The sequence below is a fragment of the Corvus hawaiiensis genome, chromosome 30 (genome assembly GCF_020740725.1).
Source record: "Corvus hawaiiensis isolate bCorHaw1 chromosome 30, bCorHaw1.pri.cur, whole genome shotgun sequence".
NCBI lineage: Eukaryota > Metazoa > Chordata > Aves > Passeriformes > Corvidae > Corvus > Corvus hawaiiensis.
The window spans coordinates 19,827,332-19,850,120 of NC_063242.1; the positions used below are offsets into that span (position 1 = coordinate 19,827,332).

The window sequence follows — 22,789 nt, forward strand, 5'->3', positions numbered from 1 at the left end:
TTGCCTTGCAGTGGGCTGGCAGATCTGTTTCTACTATTACATTTATTTAAATGCCTACCTTTGAGAAAAGCAACCTTTTCCTACTGAGCAGTGTACAGATCCTGATACAGTGGGAGTCCAGACCGTGGTGGTTCTTTAGGTAATACAGCAGCCGTAATAATAATGCTACTTTCTGAGGAAAAAGACAAGACACAAAGCACGCTCACACATAATGGTAAACTGAATTTATTTCCTTTTGGAAAACAATTCCAGTAATCTCCAGGTTCAGACCGCAGAGTAAACATTAATAACAGTAACATACAGGTTAGTTCAACTGATTCAAGAATTTGGCCATGTGAAATCATTAAGGAAAGTCTTGAACACTCAAAGCTTCAAATGGTATCCAGGAAAAAAATTCTTTGACAAACTACATAACAACTATTGCATATATGGTAATGCTATCTGTCATATCGCAAGGCTTACAAATATATATATGGGCCTTATTCAACTGTGGGTTCCTGCTCTGTGAGAAAGAGTCTCTTCATATTTTTTTGCAAGAATCTTCAGCAATAAAAAATAGTCTTAGATTCATCCGTTTGTATACCAAAAGAGAGATTTCTAGACTGAAGTTTAAACGAAAGGGAGGCCAAACAGAGCTGTAATGGAACATAGCTATTACCTTCTCCCTCCTCCTTGAAAATGACTTGTTTTCTTAAGCTATTTTTTCCCCCTCACACAGTATTATTATTATTTGTATCTTTCTTGAATAGGGCCCAAGTCCACTTGTCTTTATAAGACCATTTTAGTATCAGACAACATAATACATGTGCAACACTTTATATACAGGAAGTCTATCCGGTGCTCAAAAGTTCAAACACATGAACATCCAACAGTTTCGATAATACAAGTTTTATGGTACAATACAATGATTCTGAATAATATACATTAACAATGAAAGTTTCGTGCAAAGAGTAAAATGTGTTCCCTTTTTGTGCCACAAAGAATTCTCTGGAAGAGTCGGGCCTTGCACTAACTGCTGTGCTGGGTCATCGTATGGTTCTGCAACAAAAACAAAAGAAACAACTTAGTCACAGGACAGACATTTCTGTGTGAAAGAAGGATGCAAAAACAATTCTTCCAACACGTCTTGCAAAATGATGGGCTGGGAAAAGAGTTTTCTTGACCCCTCCTTGTTTAAACTAGCCAGAAACAGCATCATTATGGAAGAGAGGCGTTCTCCCCCGCTGTTTCACACCAGTATTCTTTACATGTGCCACAAGAAGGGTCTCCAGGTAAGGTGTGGGCTGACCTGCCCCAGTGAAACTGCAGACCAGGTCAGTAGTTCTGGTGTCTGCTTACACACAGCTCATGGTTTATGCATTGTGAAAATGAGAAGTGCATTTGCCATAAAAGTCTCACGCTAACTGGCCTGTGCTTCCTAGACTGTGGTACTGCTTCAAATGCACTCCTGCAGTAAAACCTATTTCCCCCACATGGTATGGCACAGTTTAGTCTGGTAAGAGGTGCTCTCTGCTAGAGAGGTCAGAGACTGATGAGAAAACAGGAGGGGCTGGCACACGCTGCCCTTTGGTCACCAAAAACCACAGGTATTTTGCCTCAGGTTAAGGCAGTGCCTTATGTGTAGTAACACAGCACAGACTTTGGAGTCTTAAATTCTCCTTTCCTGTACAAGTAATCACCAAATCAAGTAGCAAACACCAGTTTCACCCTCTTTCCTACCAGCCCTCAAATGGAATTGACCACTTTCAGAAAGATGCTAATGTGCTGCCTGTACTGGCTCAGATCCTTCACAAGCATTGACGTAAGAGCAAGGGACCAATCCAATACATCTTAAATTTTCAACAATGTACACTGGATCCACAGATTACCAGAAAATGTCTGTGAATACTGCTTCTCAGACAACAGGGCAGCCACTGATTAGTGATGAATTTTCCCCTTAGTTTTCGGGGCCAGATTTGGGCCAGTGACCCAGAGGGCAGGGGTGTCACATCCCATGATTTGCTCCCAGCACATCCAGACCCTTCACTCCATTTTATTAAGTTAATCTGTCTTTAAACCTCTTTGGACTAACGCACTTTAGGATGAACCTGTTCCCAAAAGACAGTCATCATTTACAACAAAGTGAACATCTACTGAACCATACCCTCCAGAGCCACCCATGAAAGGGCACATGAAAACAGCCACGGTGAAATGAATGTGAAACACAGCGTGACTGCAGACCAGTCTGAGAATCCTCTCTCCCGTCCTCCTTCGCTCTCCCTAAACTCTGCACGCACACAAATAATAGTTCATGGGACATTTGGCAAGGAAAGGATCTTACAGTAAGACTGAGGAATTTTTAATGTAGTGCCATTCTCAAGATTAAAGGAAAATGACCCAGTGACACTCAAAGATGCAATTTCCAGATGTGAATACAAAATGATTTAATGCTGATGGCAGGAGTTCCAGACTGTCCAAGGCCAAAAAAATATGCTCCACCACTTGATTTCATCTAGTTCCTCATCCTTCCCATAAAATAATTTTAAAATGCTGTAAAGCCGTAACAATAGATGCAGCCAAAAATGTTGGCTGGTCACAGGTAATGGGCTTTGACTTTAAAGCACAAAAGCAAGGAAATTAAGAGTTAAGCCTGACAGCCAGTCCTTTTGTCATCCTGTTGTGTCCATTTATTGCAGCACTTACAGCATAGCACCACAGGCTTATTAGAGACCCTGCAGTACCTAGAAACAACAGGACAAGTTAAATATGGGGTGGCAGCCTGAATTCTGATTTTCTTCTCTGCTTCTGAGCAGGTGAAGTAATATACCAATCGTTACATTGCACACAGATATTTGGGGGGGGTCTTTTGTTTCTAGTCTACTGAGAGAAAGCACGTCAGTCATGCCCATTTTTTATTTCTTTTCACTAAGTGAAAAATGCATAATCAGTATGAAGCTGGATGAACAGCTGCATATGAAGCAGTCAAAAGGTGTTTTAGGATTGCAGCCGTAACTCTCGCTGCAATGACATTTTTGATTAAAAAGTTAAAATGCCCAAATATGAAGGAAACAAAATAAAACACAACATAAGGATTGACTTGCCCCAGCTCTCAGTGTCCCTGACTCCTGTGCCCTGGCACAAAATGAGATTCTCTGGAGATAATGAAGAAATAATAGAAAAAACCAAGCAAGTGCTGCAGAGAAGAATGAGACAGGGCAGGATAGGAACATGAGGAAATGCTTTGAACAGCTTAGGCCTTAAAAAGGCAACTATACTGTTGTAAACAGTCAAAACAAAACACTGTTTCCAAAGTAATTAAGGCTCCCCAAATGTGAGGGACTAGGGAGAAATACCTATTTGGCTAAGTTGCAAAAAAATACAAAGTGGAAGCGCTTCAGGAACATAACATAGACAAGACAAGCAGGCGAAGGATGGGAGGAGAGAGATAAGAAAAGGAAGAGAATTCTGTAATCCCACAGAGAGCCATATTCCACTCTACCAAACGCCATCTATTGGAGACCCCATGTCTAAGTGACTGAAAATTGCAAACATTAATCCCAGTTATGAACAGTTGTTGTTTTTATGAGGGGTGTTGTGTTTAAAAATTTAGGGCAAAAATTCTCCTCTATTTCCCACGCAGCAGATCTCGACTCCGATAGTCTCTCTGCCTCGTGTGCAGCGAGCTCCCGCCTCCCCGGCAGTGGGAGATCAGGCAGGTGGGGAAAGCAGAATTTGGAGCTCCCGCCGGCAGGGACGCGGCAGGGCCATGGGAGCGCGGCACACCCAGGGAGAGCACAATATTACACTTGAGATCCCCTGTGTGGCTCGGAGAGCACGCTGCCCTTCACTAAAGACACGCTAGACAAGCCTGAAACACGCCTCCTCCAGAAACTTCAACTACTTTGCCTGAGTTTGGAGCAATTAGTACATCCAGTCGCCAAAGAGAAGTCATTTACCGAAGTACAGGAGGTATCATATGCTCCCCTTCTTTGCCTCCCCCAAATCTGATTGTGCATAAGCACATCTGTTTAATTATGTAGTAGTCTCCCTACAAAGCAAAAATGTCGATTTCCTGCTTAGCCATGGAAAGGGGAAAATATTTTTTCTCACTATAATCTTTCCTGGCCTTCAGCAACAGCTGTGTTCCAATTTCCCAGAGCTGGGAGCTCATGAGGAGACACTAGTTTGCAAATACAAATGCAAGCTTTGCATGCACAAAATGGAGGAACAGGGAAGCAGGAGGTGTGTGTGTGTCACTGCATTTGTTATCGTGTAGACACAAACCAGGGAAACTCCTACAGCCAAAATTTCTGTGTCTCAGTGTTATCTGGAAAGCAGGTATATTACCTGGGAAAACCTGAACTCAGTATATTTCACAACCAAAATAAACTCTTTAAGTGCATTTGCCCTATTCCTAGAAATAATTATTTTTGATAGCTGAATCCAGAATCCCAACTGTTATGTGACCTCCTATAAAATTACATGCCACCACTTTCCTGGATGAAAATGCTCTGAGATGTCCCTGTTATTAGTGTTAAGGACTTGAAAACATGCAAAGAATTTCAGGATAATACTGCGTGGAAGAATCTCCTTGGCAAACAAATACAGAAAGGTTTCTTTGCAGAAAGGCTCGAGACAAAAGAGGTAATAATACTTCTTGTTGTTTGGTGCGCGCCTTTGTGTTTCAGAGGGAACATGAGAAGTAATAGCTAGCAAAAAGTTGCCGCCCACAGCATCAAAATTAATGAAGAAAAAAATACCCACAGATAGCCACAGACTCAGTAGCCCATTAGAATCCTTAATGTGAACTGCAGTTGCATTCAATTTAAATGGGACTTTTGTGTTTTATGACCAGATGAAGCAAGACATGGCTGTACCTGACAAACAGCGCAAAGAGGGTACACATGAAGAGGTATAAAGATGAAATGTAGGTGCATTATTTCAACAGATGGTAACAGTACCACAGCAGCATGTTATTTTTTTCCTTAGTTCAAGAACACAAACATGAGAAATCAATCATCACTGATTAAGTAATTATGGTACCCTACATGTTATCACTTATCTGGAATCCTTTATCTGTGTACATTACAGACCATCTTGTAGTTTTTTGCATTCAAAAAAATAAAAATGCACCCCACCACACTGCAATCCAGCTCCAGGTTGTAAAACAGAACTCTACATTACTATCAACCTTTAAGCGCTACAATTTACTTTTTTTTTAACAAAAGCAATTGGTTTCCAACAGGCTGGATAATAAGTCTTTTGACCTGCATTCTTCTTTGACCCATTAAGGTCACCCCTGTGCTCGGGCATATAGCTGACTTAGGAAATGCCTGCAAGTCCTGCATTTCATCTCCTGCCCACTCAAAATAAAGCTTTCTTTAAATGTGTCTGTACGGGTCCCCGAAGACCAGGGAGGCATCCCTGTAGTGGGCAATGGAGGGACAGAAGCTTCTGCCTTTATTAATGAATGCAGACCATTATGAGTCTGGCTGGCTCCTGCACTGTTCCCAGAAGCATATACTGTACGTGACTTAAAATGCTAGAATATTGACACAAAGCGAGCTGGGCACCCCTAAGGAAAATTACTCCTTGGATATAATGTAGGCTCGTAACAGCTATTAGAGTACAAAATAAAACCCTCCGGGATCAAACTGACATATACCGCATTCTACCTACTCCTCAAACATTAGAAGAATTTCTTTGTGAAGGCATTCTCAAGGACAGCATTAAACTGACTTTTGTAGCAATCTGCAACAGCTTTTTGGCTTACAGCTTTTAGTACTAAATCTCTAGTTTGAATCAATATAAGTACTATATCTACCACATTAATCAATACATTTGGTTCAATACCCGTTCTATTAAATTATACTTTCTAATCAAGATTTTCTGCTTCTCTTCCCTTCTTTTTTATTCCAACTTCTTATCCTGTACCACGCTTTTCAAACTGTCTGCAGCTAAGAAGAGGATGTTGGATTTTCCAGAACCAAAGGGGAAGAAAGAAAGGCTCGTGGGAAGGCAAGCCTAGCAAAACCTAGCACAGGATCAACATGCTTTCCAGAACTTCGGTCTGGTGCGTTATTACATAACTGGTTGTCATGACCTCTCACAGAGCAGAAAGCTCTGTACTGGACACAGTTGGAATACTGTACCATGTGGAAAGGAGAGGGAGGAGGGAAGAGGAGTATTAAGTGGTAACACCAAAACCAAATAACTGAAACTTTTTCAGACTAAACTATAAAAAAGGTATCACAAAGGATTAGTTTTCACACTGTTTCTTCAGATTTGTGCTGCTTCAGTATTGCAGCACAGAGTTCCTTGTCAAGGCCCCATTATATTGCTGAAGGATTCTTTCCTGATAAACTGTAATATGATTATACCCAAGGATTGAATCGATGAGTTACTTAGATTTGTGTGATACTAAGATTAAATACAAACTATAAATTAGCATGTAAAAATACATTATTTAGTCCAGGTCTTTGGGAATATGTGAAACCCTGGGATAGAAGATGTCTCCAGCAATCTGAGTGATGTACGCAGTTGCAGTAAATGACTTTTCCACACCTGTGTTAGATTTGGTGGAATGTGGCTGTTCTTCATAAGCAGAGAATGTGAAATGCAGTGTCAAAATGATAAACATGCATATTGCAGGCATGCAATGCATTTGCCACTGTCTTACAGATCAAAACCACTGCACTCGTGTCCCTTGCTTACAGTCAGCTTCTCTTTTTCCTTTCTCCATATAATCACTGTGAACCTGCAGAAAAACTGTTGCATTTTCTTTTGACATTTAACATCATCTCACTCAGCTCACAATAGTGTCTTATAATACTTTCTAGGTGACACCATGTCACCATTAAACAAAAAGGTGAAATAGCATAATAAAAGAGAAGAACAAGAATTCATAGAATTTAAAGACAGAAAAGACCCATTAGGGCGTTTTCTCCACCCATCTTGCCAGTGTTGGATTATTGCCTATAGTGTAATTTCAAGTGTTTTGCCCAGTCCAATTTTAATTAGAGCTTCCAATGCTCCTCTTGGGAGGCTATTTCACAGCTTCACAGACCTCAGGGTTAGTATTTTTTTCCTGATGTTCATCCCAGGAGAGGAAGAGACTCAGCCAACCCCAAATCAGACATGAAACCAAATCTGCATGCTCAGGAGCTGGTTTCAGTAGAATATCTGGGCCATTTTGAAGCATCTGAAAGCAGTAAACTTACTTTCAATGCCCCAACACATTACAGCCCTGGCTGCACTGCTGCTGCAAGCAATTAAGAATATTCAGTGTGGATTTCTAAGTGGATTTCTAAGGCTCAGTTGCTATGTGAGTAAAAATGTAGTATAGGTGGGATTTGGGTTCCAGTACTAAGGGTAATGACTTCCATAGTGCAGTCCACCAAATGAATTAATTGAAGGTTAGGGACATATCCAGGTTCATTCTATGACTCTATAATCCTTAATTGTACTGACAGAGCATCTATGAACGCTAAGATTGTAAACATTTCTGTCTTTTTCACATATGTGAAATACAAAAAGAGCAACTTCAGTTGAAGCTGATTAACAAATGAGCGATTATTTCCCCTCTCAGGCCCCACCCTTCCTTTCATAATACACTAACTACAAGAAATTAATTACTGTATCTGAAATGTTGGAACTAACAAATGTTTCTGATGTGCTTCACCCCAGGAATTACAATGCTTCTGACACGAATATATATTCATATTTCAATGGTCACACTTACGCTGAGTGAATGAGGGAGCTAGAACAGAGATGATGTCTAATAGTTTTTCATAGGTGAAAAGTAGGATGCTGAATGGATACTTTGGAGTTCTGGAGAGAACAGAAAAAATCCAAGCAAAGTGTCCCTGCCACCAGCATCTCCAGTACTGCAGTGCAGCTGGCAGAGCAGGAGGAGCAACAATGAATTTATAAATACACTAAAGTAGGCATGGAGTTTCATCCAGGCCAAGTTTGCTCAGCAGCACAGACCTAACACAATACAGTCTCTGAAACTTCAGATTCCCAAAGAAATTGATCTGAACTAAACCAGAGCTATTTCCACAACAAAAAAAGGGGCCAAATCCCAAGAGAATCTGTGTTCCCATAAATACCATTTATGTGTGGTGAGTTGATGTTTACCAGCCTTTGAGAATCAGGCCTGTTCTCAGACATGATGGCCAATTAAGTGGTCATCTTAGGACATGACTGACCACTGTTGACAATGATAATTTAGGAAAGTCTACACTGAACTGCAGTCATTCATATAAATTAATTCACCTAAGCTATGTGATTTGATATTATGTTAATGTTTCTGAAATAGCATGACTGCTAATCAGATTTTACTCTTTATCATATTTATGTAAAACTCTCAGTATTCTGGTTCTTCTACTCAGCACTGCCAGCTGGGCCAGAGAAAAACTACCTTTAAAAAAGATCTCAAATTGGAGAGCATGTTCTCAGGGATGCAAACTGAAAATTAAAACCAAACCCAAACCAAACCAAAACCCCTGATACCTATTTTTCTTCAGAGACTTCCAGTAAGTCACTAGTAAAATGTCAATGATTCCTTTTGGATTCATTACTATATGCGAGTACATATATCACAGATTTGTTGTATGGAAAAGAATGACATATATTCCTGGGTACAGCAAATAAGACTTTCATCATTGTCACCAGAAGAGAATAGACACAAACACAGATGCCTGTTCACCATCCTTGCACCTTCCTCATTATGAGCATTGGCAGGGGGCTCCCAGCTAAGCCTCTGACATAAATCAGAGTAGCTCGAAGGCTGTTTTAACCTATGGTGCCAGGCAATCGCCTCCCATAAGCCTCCCTCACTCTGTCTGCTGTTCATTGAAATGCAGTGAAACTTGCCACAAGGTCTTCCATTTCAGGCGAGGTGTGCCTGGCTGCGTGGGAAAGGTGTGTGCACTACCCCATCAAAGAGAAGGTGATGGAGAGAGGGGGGCAATGGTCAGGGCATGTTCACAACAATTCTTCAAAAAGGGGCTGTACTGATAATCAGGATCCAGGTCTAAGTCTTTTCTGTAGAAAAACAAGGCTTTTGTGATATTGCAAATGTTTGAAATTAATATACAAGCATTCTTCCCCAATAAGAAAATTGTTCATTAAGTGGGAATAAAAGCTTGAACAAAAAAGGCAGAAGGAGGCACTTCTGAGAAATATATCAAAAGTCTTATTACTTTAGAATATGGTTATGGTTACGGTTATGGTTATGGTTATAAATTAAGGAAAGCTCCAGTGAAATCAAGGGAGTTTCAAGATAGGAACAAGCAAGAATAGAGCCAGGCCTTTAGGGTTTAAAACAAAGTGAATATTGCTCATATACTGATCGATTCTTGCACACCCTCTGCAGAGGGCACAGCCAGAAGTCTCTTCACCCTGTCAGACACAGCAAGCAGAACCCAAAGCTGAACTAATACAGATCTGGCTGCAGCTATAGTACAACAGAGTAACAGGGGACAACAAGCGTTGATAGGCAATACTGCCTAATAAGATATTCAGGGATTAAGTCAGTGTTTTACAAGACACATGTGTTCATGGGCTAGTTATTGCTCTGCTTTATTTTTTTTTTTTCTTTATGTTTAATTTATCATGCTGGTGCTTTCTAAACTACAACATCTGTAAACAAGTTTAAGTTTGACCGACCTCCCATTTTACATCCACAGGCAGCATTTCTACTTTGTGCTCTGATTTCAGATACCTTAAAGACAAATAAATCTGTGGGGGAGAGAGAGGTAACAAACCTAAACAACAAAAACAAACCCCTTTGTCTGACAATATGTGTTCATCTTACGTGAATACAAATTTGCCTGGCTGTGAGTGAGAAACTGGCTCCTGGAACTGGAGCTATGCTATGCACAGATTCCTTTATAGGTCAAACCCAATTAAACAAACTACTACTAAATATTTAACAGCTCAGTGCAGTAATTAGTGACAAATAATGGAAGCTTAAACTGATAATTGCACAGAAATGTCCTGTTGGAAACATTACATGTTTCTTACTCCTCCTCTTTCTCTCATACTCAATGAATCCTGATCCTTTTCAAGGATTTTAAACTGACAAATGAATCTGGATTTTATGCATACCTATTTGGTCTGCAATGAAGTTTTCTATGACTTGCAAAAAGGAACTTTCCAAGGGGAGTTTTTCTTCTGAAATTTCCATTTTAGTTTCTCTGCTTTTAAGCAGAATAACTGCTAAAACATGAATTGATTTCAAATCTTCAACCAACCTGCCGGTCCAGAATTTAAGCTCCTGTCCATAGGACTCAAAAGGTCACCCAATTAAAATGGGGAAGCACACAGAGCTGTGATTTATATGCAAAGGGCAACCTTTAAAACAATGATACTTTCCAGTTTTCCACAGGTGCGCATACAAGAACCCCTTGGACAAAATTACAAGTGAAATTACATGTTTCTTGATAGAGTCTGAAAGAAAAGTGCTGTAACTTGTCTGCACTCCTATTATGCAGACAGACACATCCCACACTTGCATCGATCGCTGAGTTCACCTCCCTACCTCCTGACATAAGGCTGGGTATTGTGCTTACCAGGTGACATGGGGACAGCCTGGAATCTGGATTCCCCACACATTGCCAGGTGGTGCGTGGGGCCTTGTGCAACAGCACTCAGCACACTGGAGGGTATGGATCAGCCCGAGATTAACTCACAGTGACCAACAACATTTTCACTCAGGTGAAAGCAAACCCTGAACAAGCCCAGTTTTAAAATTGACAAACCTGCCTTTCGCATGTGGAAATCATATTTGGAAGTCATTCATCTAGCAAGCATACATGCATCCAGTTAAGAGAATGTAGAAGTGGATGGGAGTGTATTTTGGATCCCGAAATCAGGAATGTAAATGAAAATTTTCCCCTTGTCCATGGCATTTCAGTTTTAGACTGTGTAGGATAGAAAAGGAAAAGCTATGGTGCTCTGCTAGCTCTCCTCCTCTTCTAAATGCTTCAAACTCTGTTGCACATTGGTGCATCTTTTTCTTTCAAGACAGTTTGCAAGGAAAGCCAGATTGAGCAGATTTGATGGTAACAGCCAAGGATTTCTGAGCTGATAAGCAGAGGCCCCCATGGATTTTGCTCTCTGACTTCCTTCACAACCGGTTACTGTGCCAGACCATCTTGGACGTCTTACAGTCCTTACTCCTACAGCTCTTCAAACAAGGAATAGCAGGAGCTGGGACAGTGCTTATGTGGCAGGCTTGGTGTGTGTGTGAATTACAAATCAACTGCTTGGAAAAGAAACTAAGGACAATTTTTCTCCCTTCATAGCTGGTGATTAGTTAGAGAGTTAAGAACCCTATGTTGAAACATTTTGTTCTTAGAACAACCTCATCTGAGTTCCCCCCTTTTCAGTCCAAGAAACTCCATGTTTTATAGATGACTTTTAGAGAGACCAGAATGCCATTTTGCCCTTTATAATAAAGTCATTACTTCTCTAATTTTTGTGAAGACACACACTGTAAATCAATAAATCTGGAGCATTTACTAACATGTGGTACCAGGACAATAAAATTTCATGTTTGTCATTGTGGTTGTTGGTTGTAAAATGCAGAAGTTTGGATTCTCTATTGTCTTCTGTTTTCTGGTTTTTGTTTTGTTTTGGTTTTTTTTTTCATTTGCATTTGTGTAAAAGAAGTGTGAAATGTGACCACAGCTAAATGGGAGGAATTTTACTTTCACTTTCTCCTGTTTACAGAACCTAAAAAAGGGGGAAGGCAGTGAAGTCCAATTCCTACAATTTATTACTCCTCCCCCAAACAAGAAGTACCACACAAAGAAGCATCCTTTTATGCCTTTTTCCTTCCTCCCTGAGATAGATGAAGTATCCTCCTACCAAATGTCATTCTCTGAGGTTGGTCATTCTGTTTCCTGTCAGACAGCTGGCCAGTGACATGTTGCAAGTCAGACGTGTCATTAGATCCTGCCTTGACCCTGTACTGACAGTCAAAGAAATGCCCCACCCCTCAACTCTTTCTTTGGCTTGTGATGCTGTGGTACTGCTGTTTCCTTGGCTATCTCCTGCTAGGGGATCCAGCCTCCTGCAGCTGCTGCTTTCACCCCTCGTTGCCCATTAGGACTGTTTTTAGTGTGGTAATCTTTGGATTGAGTGAAAAGAATCACATTTATGAGGAAAATAACTAGAGACAACACTCATTTGCTGTCTACATTTAGTGCCAAGGTATCTGAAACAGAACTTTAATTCCTGTACAAAAAGATGTGCTGTAGCTATGGTGAGGCTAATCTATAACCCAGACAATCTTATATAATTTGTTACTCCAAGTTAATTTTAATTCATCAAAATAAAACCCACCTAATAAAAATAACCCTTTAAAGTAAAGTATTAGCTTGAACCCAGAAAAAAAAAAAAAGCAGAATCTTCGCAATTGGAGGGCAATTCATCATACCGTAGCACACACTTATATAAATTCAAAATTTAGCTATAAACAAGTACCCACAGCAATAGTGCCATGCATAAAGGGGCAGGCAACAGGAGGCCTGCTTTCTAATAAGCCCTCAAAGGAACCTGCCACACAGAAGTGGCACTTATTCTAATTTAAAGCTCTCACAGTTACTTTACCATGGCAAAATTTATAAACTAATAACTTTAGTAAACAGACTGGCACTCCAAACAAAACCCACACAACAGTTCAGGCCCACTGAGAAAACAGCTTTCTTAGAAAGGTACTGTCTTCAACAGTGAGATATAACATTTGTTTGTGGGCTACTCTTACAGTCCCTGACGTTCAGTAACAATTCTGCACCACTCCATTACATCTGTACTGTCACTTCACTGTGGTCTGGAGTCTATTGTCCCCACAAATCTTTTCAGCATCCTAAGGCGTATTACACACCTGTATATTTGTGCCCTGGTCAGCTCAAACAAAGAAATACATCTGGATTTGAAAGAGCCTACTCTGGGTCTATGACTTCCCTTAAAGTGTGATTAAATAGTCAGGGCAATCTGCTATCAAATTGTCAGTTTAAAAACATATTTAATATTTGCAATTAAAGCTTATGTTCTTTCTCATCTCTATTAGTTTTGATTCTCAGTAACTGTTAAAAATTAAAAAAATTATACTCTTCTTCATTTATATACATGAAGAAAAAAGAAAATCAGAAAGCAATAATAAGGGCTAAGCAGGAAATCTCTGTAATACATGCAGCACAATATTGGATTTTTCTTTGTTATGTCCTAAAACCACATCACTTTGTATGAAGTTCCTTTTCAAATCAAAGTGATACTAAAGTAAAACAACTGCAGGCAAAATTTCTAAAAGAGACAATGCATTTTGTGTCAGAACGCTCATCACTTTCAGGCTGACCTGTCAAAGTATCTTGGGAAACATCGTAAAAAGACAAATCTGCGAGTTCGTAAGAAACTTTGAATGATAAGAACAATGTGTTCCTCAGAAACCATGGAATGCTTTGCAGCGTTAGCTGAGCTGTACTGAGGCCTACAGCAGATGTTCACCCCTTCCTACTGCTTCTAGGCACACCTGCTCAGACTGTGCTCCTAAGAGCATTGAGAGGGAGCCAGCATTAAGAAGCTTTTACAGAAGAAAGCAAAGAAATAAAAAGTTTGTGCTTAGATGAGTGATGTGGAATTGAAAGATCACAATTTAGTACTATACACAGACACCTGCTGTCAGCAATAGAGCTATGTCATAAATTTGATATGGGTGAAGTTAGCAAGACAACATTTTTGGACCTTGATAGGCAATTTCTGTCACCTGCATTTTCAGAAGATTCACAGCACCTTGCAGAATCCACCCCTGCACCGAACCCACTTCCTTGGGCGGCCCAGTATGGTCTCAAGAAGCCTCTTTTGAGGCATTAGGAATTAATATTTTGGCCACAGGGCTTGCTTTTCCAGAAACAAATACATTGTCAAGACAATCTACAATCTCACCAGGGAGTAATTTCTAAGGGTTTTTGAAATACCTCTTTTCACAGATATATTTCTCTATTAAGTTCTGCACAAGAGTCCGACATCTGTAGAGACTTACAATTCTCTGCTAAATTGTGTGCATTTTCAGATTAATTCCTACATGTTCACTGAATATTATTGTAAATCCATGCAGCCTAAACATTCGAATCGTGGGCTACCATAGTCCTCAGTGCATTTTAAAGCATTCCTAACACTGCCCAAACTTATGCCAGCTCATAATAGCCCCATGGGATTGTTATACCAATTAAAAACCCCTGGAATTCATCGGAGTCTGAGACATGCCTGTGAGGACCAAAAGGGAGTGATACAGACCCAGCTTGCAAAAGAAACAGGATTTGCTGCGTACTGAGGGAATCCTTGGCTGTCTGACTAAGGTACCTTTTATACTGGCAGGGGATGCAAATTGGAGCCTGAGGATCTGCACTTTCATTTTCAAAGCTCTTTGCAAACATCAACCACTTCACCTTCACACCATTGCTTCAAGGGAAGTAAATATGTACAGTTCCAGCATCTTCTGTTTTCTGGAGGTGCAAAGAAGCATAGGGCATTTTTACAGTCTCTGTTCAGGAACAAAAGGGAGCTTTTGACAACCTTTTCCTTTGTGGGCAAATGAGTTTCTCAAGGCCACGGAGGGAACTGATGGCAGAACAGGGTTTTCTGGAGAGATCCTGCTATTCAGCCTGGTACTGAGTCCACCCTGCCTACCCTGCAACACACCAAAGCAACTTGCAGAATTCCAGCCATACGCTGCTTCACTGTAGAGGACAGATTACTGCATGTCACCCTCCATAATCTCTCCTGTAAGAGGAATTCTACATGCTTCCCGGGGACCTCCCCCTTTGCTTCCCCCTCAGATGGTGGCAAGGTTAGAGACAAGTTGTTTTCTCAAGGCTGAGATTTAAAATGGCTCTGTGTTTTGCTAAACATTCCTCTGAAGCCTGGGCAGTGTGCGTGTGTGAGTGTGCCTGAAAAGGACCCCAATGAAAGGAAGGAATGAGAGATGCTAAACAATGCTGTGCAAAGTTGCAGACTGTTCGGCTACAGGCCAGAAAATGAATCCAATTTTTCATTCTGTCATTATAAATATTTCAGTGCAAATGGTACTGATTTTCTGCAACTGTGGTTAAGCAAAGGGCCTCCGAGTGAATATTTAAGGGGGAAAAAAAAGAGAGAAGAAGAAAAAGAGGGAAGAGGAAAAAAAGAAAAATAAGAGGGAGGGGGAAAATTAAGGTTAGCGACCAATTAATTTCAAACTTTCAGTGTGAAAGATTCTGGGAAAAATTCTACAGTGATGCAGTGTGTGACTCGAAGGAGGGAAAAAAACATTTACTCTGCTCTTCTTCTGACAGTTTCTCATAAAATATCTGCAGTCCATCTATCTTTTAGTACTCCAGGCTCCTCTGGAGAGCAGAAAATAGTAGTTTAAAGCTCACTTCAGTGCCAGTCTGCGGGAGATTGCTTTCCACAGGACCCCTGCTGATGGAGGCCTAGGGGAAGAGGCCCAGGAGTTATTCAATCAGTCCAAGGCTCTGGGGCGGCCGGGGCTCCTTTGAGGGCTGATTATAAAGCTGCCCTCCTGTTGCCTGCCTCTGAACAGAACGAAATGAGCAGCCTCTTGCTGAGCAGATTCTGCAAGAAGGAATTTCACCTGTCATGGAGTTTGTCAGAATTTCAAGATTTATCTTGGTGCAAAATTAATAAAATACCAACCAGGATTTCAGCCTGACTACTCAGCTGTGTCATCTCAAAGTGATCTTTCACCTAAGAAAACCTGGACACAGAGCTACTGAAGTCATTCTTGCCCTACTTTTGCTCAGGAGCTTTGGTGGATGCTACAACTGAATAATAAAATGATTAGAGGTGGATTTCCTGACAATTACACCCAACGTCAAGTGCTGGGTGGGTGCTACCGTCCTAACGCGTGACCTTCCACCTTACTTCTGTGGTTACTAAATCTCCCTGGAATAAGCTAGAAATCTGAAATAGAAAAAGATCATTTCTGCAGTTTATAACCTAGCAGGTCCCTTATGGCAGCACATCTGTTAAGTTCATACACTGGTATTCCAGGTCTGGATTTGATTTATAAGTTTTAAAGGAATACAAACAACAGGCTACATGAGATTACATCCAGTGAAACACTGCAAATTAATATTGCCATGGCAGTCAAGTACATGGTCTTTTAACCATATTCTGAGTTTAATATTGTGGTAAAGTGCCAGGTTGATAAAGCATCATCTAAATCTCTGTGAGCTGAGTGCAATTCTTTCGAAGCTAGACAGTCTCACCAGTCTTCTGACAGTGCCTTACAGCAATAATAATAATAAAAAATCTTCATACTCTACCTGCTTAGTTAAGACTGTACTAGCTTATAGCACTTGGTCACATGAATTTTAAGTCTCGGCTAGCAAAGAAGCAACTAACTTGGAGCCTGCAAGAGAGCTTTTCAGCTAAAAATGTAGATCAACTTGTAGAAAATAAAATTCAGCTGATGGGTAAATAAATATTATTCAATTTACAATGCCGTTGGTTCAGATCTTGACATGGAGAAACAGAGATCCACTGTACCAAGAAACAGTAAAATATGCCCAGATTGGGAAGAAAGATGCATTTGCCATCAACAGCTCTTACCCTGAACTGTGACAATTTCTCTGTACTGTTCAAAGCTGTTTGCTGTTTGAAGCAACAAATCTACCTTTCTGTCTATTTGCTCCCCAGCATTTTCTAACAAGAGCTTAAAACAAATGGTAACATATCCTTTACCTGCCTCCTCACCCTTAAATGACAATTCAACATTAATAGACATCATAAAACCGCCTTCACCAGGCACTGGTAGTCTGACAGTTTTAACACCAAGAGATCTCACAGTAAAGGGGGAGAGAGAAAGCACGCAAGTGAATGCACAGATGGTGGGAGGGGACACAGGGTGCTCTCAGCAGGTTACAGTAGAGATGCATTAACTCCACAGAGGGATAAGGGCTTCCCACCAGTACAGTCATGAATTATAACTGAGCATGGGAGTGAGTTCTTAGTGCCTGTCTCACAGCAAATATACTGTTCCATTTTCCTGCACAATCACCTTTCACCTTTACAAATGCAAAGCAAAGCAAAATGCACCACTAATATTTAACAATATCAGAGGTTCTTTATCTTACACAGCACACATCTACACACAGGAAGTGTGGGGGGAGGCAGAGTATTCACTGACACAGAGTGTCCCCGAGCAAACTCACACACCCATGATCTGTGACTGTGCCTAGCGATTCTCCCGCAAAATGAGACTATAACAACACAGAAAAACAACTAAAGCCGCATGTAGGAACGTGTGTAGCTCAGCAGTATTGGTTCGTGAGAACTGAATCATCTCTTTCTCTCTTCCTTTGTTAACAGGGTGGAGGACACTCAATTTCAGCTTTGAACACAAAGGAAGATCAACTTAAAAAAAAAAATCACAAGAGCCTGCAAAAATCCACTCTTTTCCCATCCAAAATGTTTCAGGCTCGGTTTGATCAAAGCATGGTGAAACCAATCCCAATAACAGGTAGAAAAGCTAAACCTAAAAGCTGTTCTTTCTGCTTGGGGGATATACATGTTTTTTTGCAACATACACTTCCAGTTGTGTAGCCATTCTGCACCAGAGTCTTTTCACTCATGTTTACAATGGAGAGGCCCAATGATGCTCTCACCCTGCCCCCAACAGAAAAAAAATTAAAAGGCAAAAACAATGTAAAAAAAAAGAAAAAGAAAAAAGGGGAAAAAAAAGCTACCACTTTTGAGCCAAGTTTGCTGTTTACTGGAGTGTCTCTTTATGAATCACTGACCACACCTTGTTTTCCCAAACTATCTGCACCTCCTCCCTAGGGGAATTCATCCCCTCCCAACTTTCCTCCTACTCAATGAACCTATCAATGGAGAAAACTTGTTATTTTTGGCAGCTGAAAATTTGACCAGTTTTAAAGGATTCATATACCATGCCTTTCACTTTCGTTTAAATCCTCAGTGTTCCTGTTCTAAATGACAGCATGGCAAGCATTGCTTTTAAGCAGTATTCATCTTGCCTACCACATCTCAGCCTTTCACAGACGGCTGCTCTCTCTCCAACAATGGAGCCTTACTCCTTAATAGCTTCAGGGCAGAGACTCTCACTAGCTGTAGACTTGCTGCAAATATCACAATAAAGGACACAAATGTGAATTTCTCGTAAAATACGGGTTGGCTCTGGAGGTACCTTGCTTTAGAAAACTCTGTCAAGAGCAAGCAATATATCTTTCTCCAAAATGCACAGCAGCCACACAGCTGAAAGAGCTTTTCCAAATGATCTAACATGTCAATGGAATCAGGATGCTTGTGAATTTTACACTTTTCTCCACTTTAGGTCTCTGATCGATATTTTAGCTTCTTTCACACTTAATATACTCAATGCTTGTTTGGCAGCATGTCTTGTGGAATTTAAAAAAAAAAAAAAAATCCCTGCAGCTTGAGGAGGTGCTCTGTGGTGGAAGAAGGTAGGGTTTGAACTACAGATTTTACGAGCTAGGAGTTTTGCTGGTACCAAACCCCTGTACCTATGCTTTGGTACAAAGCATGGAGGGGTGAGGATCTGGGAGCAAAGACAACCTTGTGCCAGTGCTGCAGAGGGAAGAGGGGGCAGACCTTGAGCTGCAAACTTCCAGTGATAACTGTGTGCCATCGCTCGTTGGGAAATGACAGGACCAGTGGAGAGTGGAGCCAGGATTAAGGAGCTTATTCATGGAGATGGAGTGAGGGGGGCCAGCAGTGGGGTAGGGGGAAGGGAAATCAGATTCGCAGAACTGGCCATGAAGCTCCTCAATACACCATAGCTGGATGCTTCATAAAGTCACACTGATGGCAGTCCCGGAGATGGCCATCTGTTGTCAGCTCTGGGCCAGATGAAAGATAATATAATGGCAGCTACTGGTAGCTAACAGCAGGGCAGTTGTAGGAAGGAATGCGTCCTAGAATGAAGAAGTGGTGCTTCCTGTTTAGCACAGAAAATCAGTCATCGATATCAACTACATTAGCAAGAAATTAATGGATGGACAATTAAGAGAACTGAGCTGATCTACCAGGGAAAATATTCATATGCAAACAGAGTGCTTATTTCTTCTGCTTACTCCAGGTGTATGTGCCAACTGATCTGACTAATGGCAAGGTGCAGGCTGAAACATTCAGGGCACAGATGATAAAACCTCATTTTCTGCAAAGGGCAGAATTCCATTTCTAATGATTATCTGTGGGTCAGGGAATACATTTACTGCTTTCCCTGCCCTCAGTCTATGTATGACAGGACTCCCTGATGTTCACTGAGGTTTCCATAAGGACTGAGGGTAGAAATTGCCCTTTATGTAATAACTGAACTTCCTCTTATTATTACCATGATTTATTTTTACAAGTGCCTTATCATTATTATCAGCATCACTCAGAAGAAATAATGTTTGCCTTCCCAAGCACTATTATTTCTATCTTGTTTCTTTCTTTGTTCATAATCTCCTTTCTGCTTCTCTTCTACTCCTCTGCTTTTTGTTCCCTTATTCTTCTGCCTTTCTTTGCCTTTTCCTTTCTGCAGCAACTTTTGATTTGCTTCTTTAGGCTGAAATCTCACACACCTCATTGTTCCATTTGCTAAAAAAAATCAGAAATTATGATTTTAATGTTGACATGTAACATCATGGATACATTTCAGAGTCAACACTTGGTGCTTTCAGACTGGAGATGATGAATGTTATTTAACATTTTTGTATGTCATAAGGATTACAAACTGCACTTTATTACCTGATATTGCAGAATCTATTTAATACAGACCATATGAGTCAATTTGGAGAAGAGATGCATGAGATTTATTTTAATAGGTACTTTTCTTTTACAAAAAGAATCCTGCCATACAAGAGTATAAACAGGAAGAAGTTGGCAAAATGGGGACATATATTCAAGCACACACACTTTTGGGTATGACTCTATCCCCTAGAAGGAGAAGGAATATAAATTTTTGCTAATTTTTGAATAGGTACTTCATGAGTGTCACTCAGTACTTAGGACAGTATATTTACTTTTCAGTTCTTCACCATTTTATTGTTCCTTAAGTATGGATTTCTTTTCAAGATTAAAATGTGTATTTAAATGTAATATCCATCACTTAATGGCTATACTGTCTTTGCCAATTAATTCTGTATTTTCATCAATAATATCACTCAAGCATCTAAAAAAACAAACCATAATTGTAATTCAATTGTTCCAGAAATTTAAGGAATGTTCTTGCTGGGAATGTATAAGGGATGTTGTGAACATATTGTTTCCAGCTTATTTACAGGAAAAAGTGCAGAAAATTTCACAGGCTGACTGTTATGTAGTTACACATATATGAAGTATGTGGAGACAAATAAGACACATTAATATTAAGCTCATCTTTGACAAGCACTATTAAGTGCAATCAAAATGGTCCCTGAAAAATTCTGACACTCTTGGCTTGGTGGGCTTTGCAATGTCCTATAAATATTCATGAACTAATGAAGTACCCACAGGGAGTGTTTACATTTGAATAGGCCAATCAAAGGCGGGTGAACTCACAAGCTCCAAACCTGGAAATTTCGTATTTAGAAAAGAATTACTGCATGAAAACCTAATGTGTCCATAATACCCCTCAATCCCCAGGAGGGAAGGGGCAGTGGAAGGAAATTCAAAGTATTTCTTTTTGTATTTAAACTTTGTTTGACATTGAAGCAAAAGACTTGCAGGGGAAACACTTTGAAGGTATGTCCTTAAAGAGCTAATGCATGAGTGCCTCAACTGTGCTCCTCTTGATTGCTTTTCTGAGAAAATTTGCAAAGAAAATAATTCTCCCTTCTAGGGGAAAAAAGTCTCAAATCTCAGGAACACAAGCCTGAATTTTTTAAGTTTTGAAAGACATGGAAAGATACTCAATCCACATACTGGTGCACACGTACCTATCTGAAACAGAATGCACTGTAAGGGCTCAGGAAAAAAAGAACTCAAACTTGCAGTGCATGCAGCTCTGTCTAGTCCCCTAAAACACAAACATTGATTACAATCCTAGTATCTCTGGAACACATATTATTATCATCATCCTCACTCACAAGATGGAGAGCGTGCATGGCTGTGTGGAGCAAGTAAGTACCTGACCTTACAAATGAATCCAGCTCTCCTGACTCGTAGGCATTTGCGCTGAAAAAAGCAACCTGACTGCCTGCTAAGGACTAGGGCCAACATTAATGAATGTGATGCCTGTATTTAGTCATCAAAAGTGTTTTGTTGAAACTTTAAATGAGGCTATGGCTGCTCAGCACCTATGCTTTTATCAAGGTTCCTAACTTCAGGCATTTATGACCTGTTTTCCTGTTGTACTCAGCACCAGCATCTTGCCCTGGCCTTATCTGCAGCTGAAGGTGCTCACCGTCCTCTCAGAAATAGGCCACTGAGTTTGAAAATGTTGGCCTAAAGCTTCAACTGCTAATTGGATTCCAGGTAGGCTTCTTTTTAAGAAGAGCTGACAAAGTTATTCCCTGCTGGCTCCTGGCCTTTGGGGCCTAAAAAGCCAGCATCTATGTTCCACTCCTCACCCTAAGAGCTTGGGGACCTAGAAATGCCAAAACTAATCTCCAATTTCACTTTAAAAAAATGTTTTGAGGCCTTTTCTTTGTGAAGAAAACATCCTGCAGGTTTGAAAGTTTTGTGCCTGTTTTTGTGTAAAGAGTATAAATTATTCACAGTCTCCCCTGCTGCCATGGAAGGCTCGCTGTTGGGACCTACATGGTACACAGACTCAACTACTGTGGGAGCCTTGGCAAAACAATCCTACATGGAGGTAGCTGTGCCACTTCTGCTATGGCTGATGCTATTCCTACACCAATCTCTTTCCCAGCTGGCCCCAGAAGGCCTCTGCCACAAGGAGACAACCCCAGCCCAGGTTAATTAGCAGTTTTCTCTAGCTGACCCCCAAATGAGAGAACGTAGTGTTTGAATCCCAGCTCTGCCACTGTCTCCACTAAAGGTCTCAGTCAAGCCTTTAGTTCTTGAAATAGCCTAGAGCTTGCTTAGTTCTGCTCCAGCTCAGGTCAAGGGTATTTTAAAGGCTGTTTTAAAATGTTGAGTTTTTGGGAGCATTTTTCAATACTGAGGTCTTTGGAAAGTTTAACCCTTAAAGAAGTGCGGAAGAAACTAGAAGATTAGTTTCAACAGTGCTAACCTTGGAACAAGAAAATGTTAAAACTGGAAATCCAGAGAAGGACTCACATTAAGCTACGTAAAACTTCCACAGACTCTTCTATACTGCCTCTGTCCTGCTTTGTTTCAGTGGCTTGTACTGGGAGCTAAGAATGTTCTCCTGCTGTTTGAAGCGACATAAGTAACATCTGCTATGAGTGCTTCATTCTTTCTTTCATCCTTTCCCTGGGGAAGGAACTGTGTATTTTGTTTTGGTAGAGCTCTGTTGCTGTGGGTTGGGATTTTGAGGAAGGTTTAGAAATCTACATACAGGTGTACGTTTATATGGGAGAAGGGAGCCTTTGGCACACCTAGGTGCCCCCTGCTCTTACAAGCATAAGTTGAGGACATCCATTGTAATACTTAACTGCTGTGGAAGTTTGTTCCATGCTCTCACAGGCCAGTCTGTGAGGAAGTTCTAGCTCCTCAGCAAAAAAGCTTCAGCTCTTTGATAGAAAACTCACAAAGCAGAACTTTATCAGCTACCAGATTGTTACAAAATGGGAAGACCTTCTCAGGTCATCTCTGAGACGTGCTTGACCCAGTCCACCAAGAAAATTAGGGACTGAGTCTTAGAACACAA

At 40.7% G+C, this 22,789-nt stretch overlaps 1 protein-coding gene across 11 annotated transcripts in view; it reads right to left on the minus strand.

The window, feature by feature from the left end:
• Positions 1 to 209: 209 nt before the first annotated feature.
• ZNF521 (zinc finger protein 521) overlaps positions 210 to 22,789 on the minus strand; it is a 229,935-nt gene continuing 207,355 nt past the window's right edge. For all 11 annotated transcript variants that reach the window (XM_048289336.1, XM_048289345.1, XM_048289337.1 and 8 more), the window contains one exon: positions 210 to 1,038. In XM_048289336.1, the coding sequence (XP_048145293.1) occupies positions 1,009 to 1,038 (30 nt within the window). In that variant the 3' untranslated portion in view covers positions 210 to 1,008. The remainder of the gene's footprint in view (positions 1,039 to 22,789) is intronic.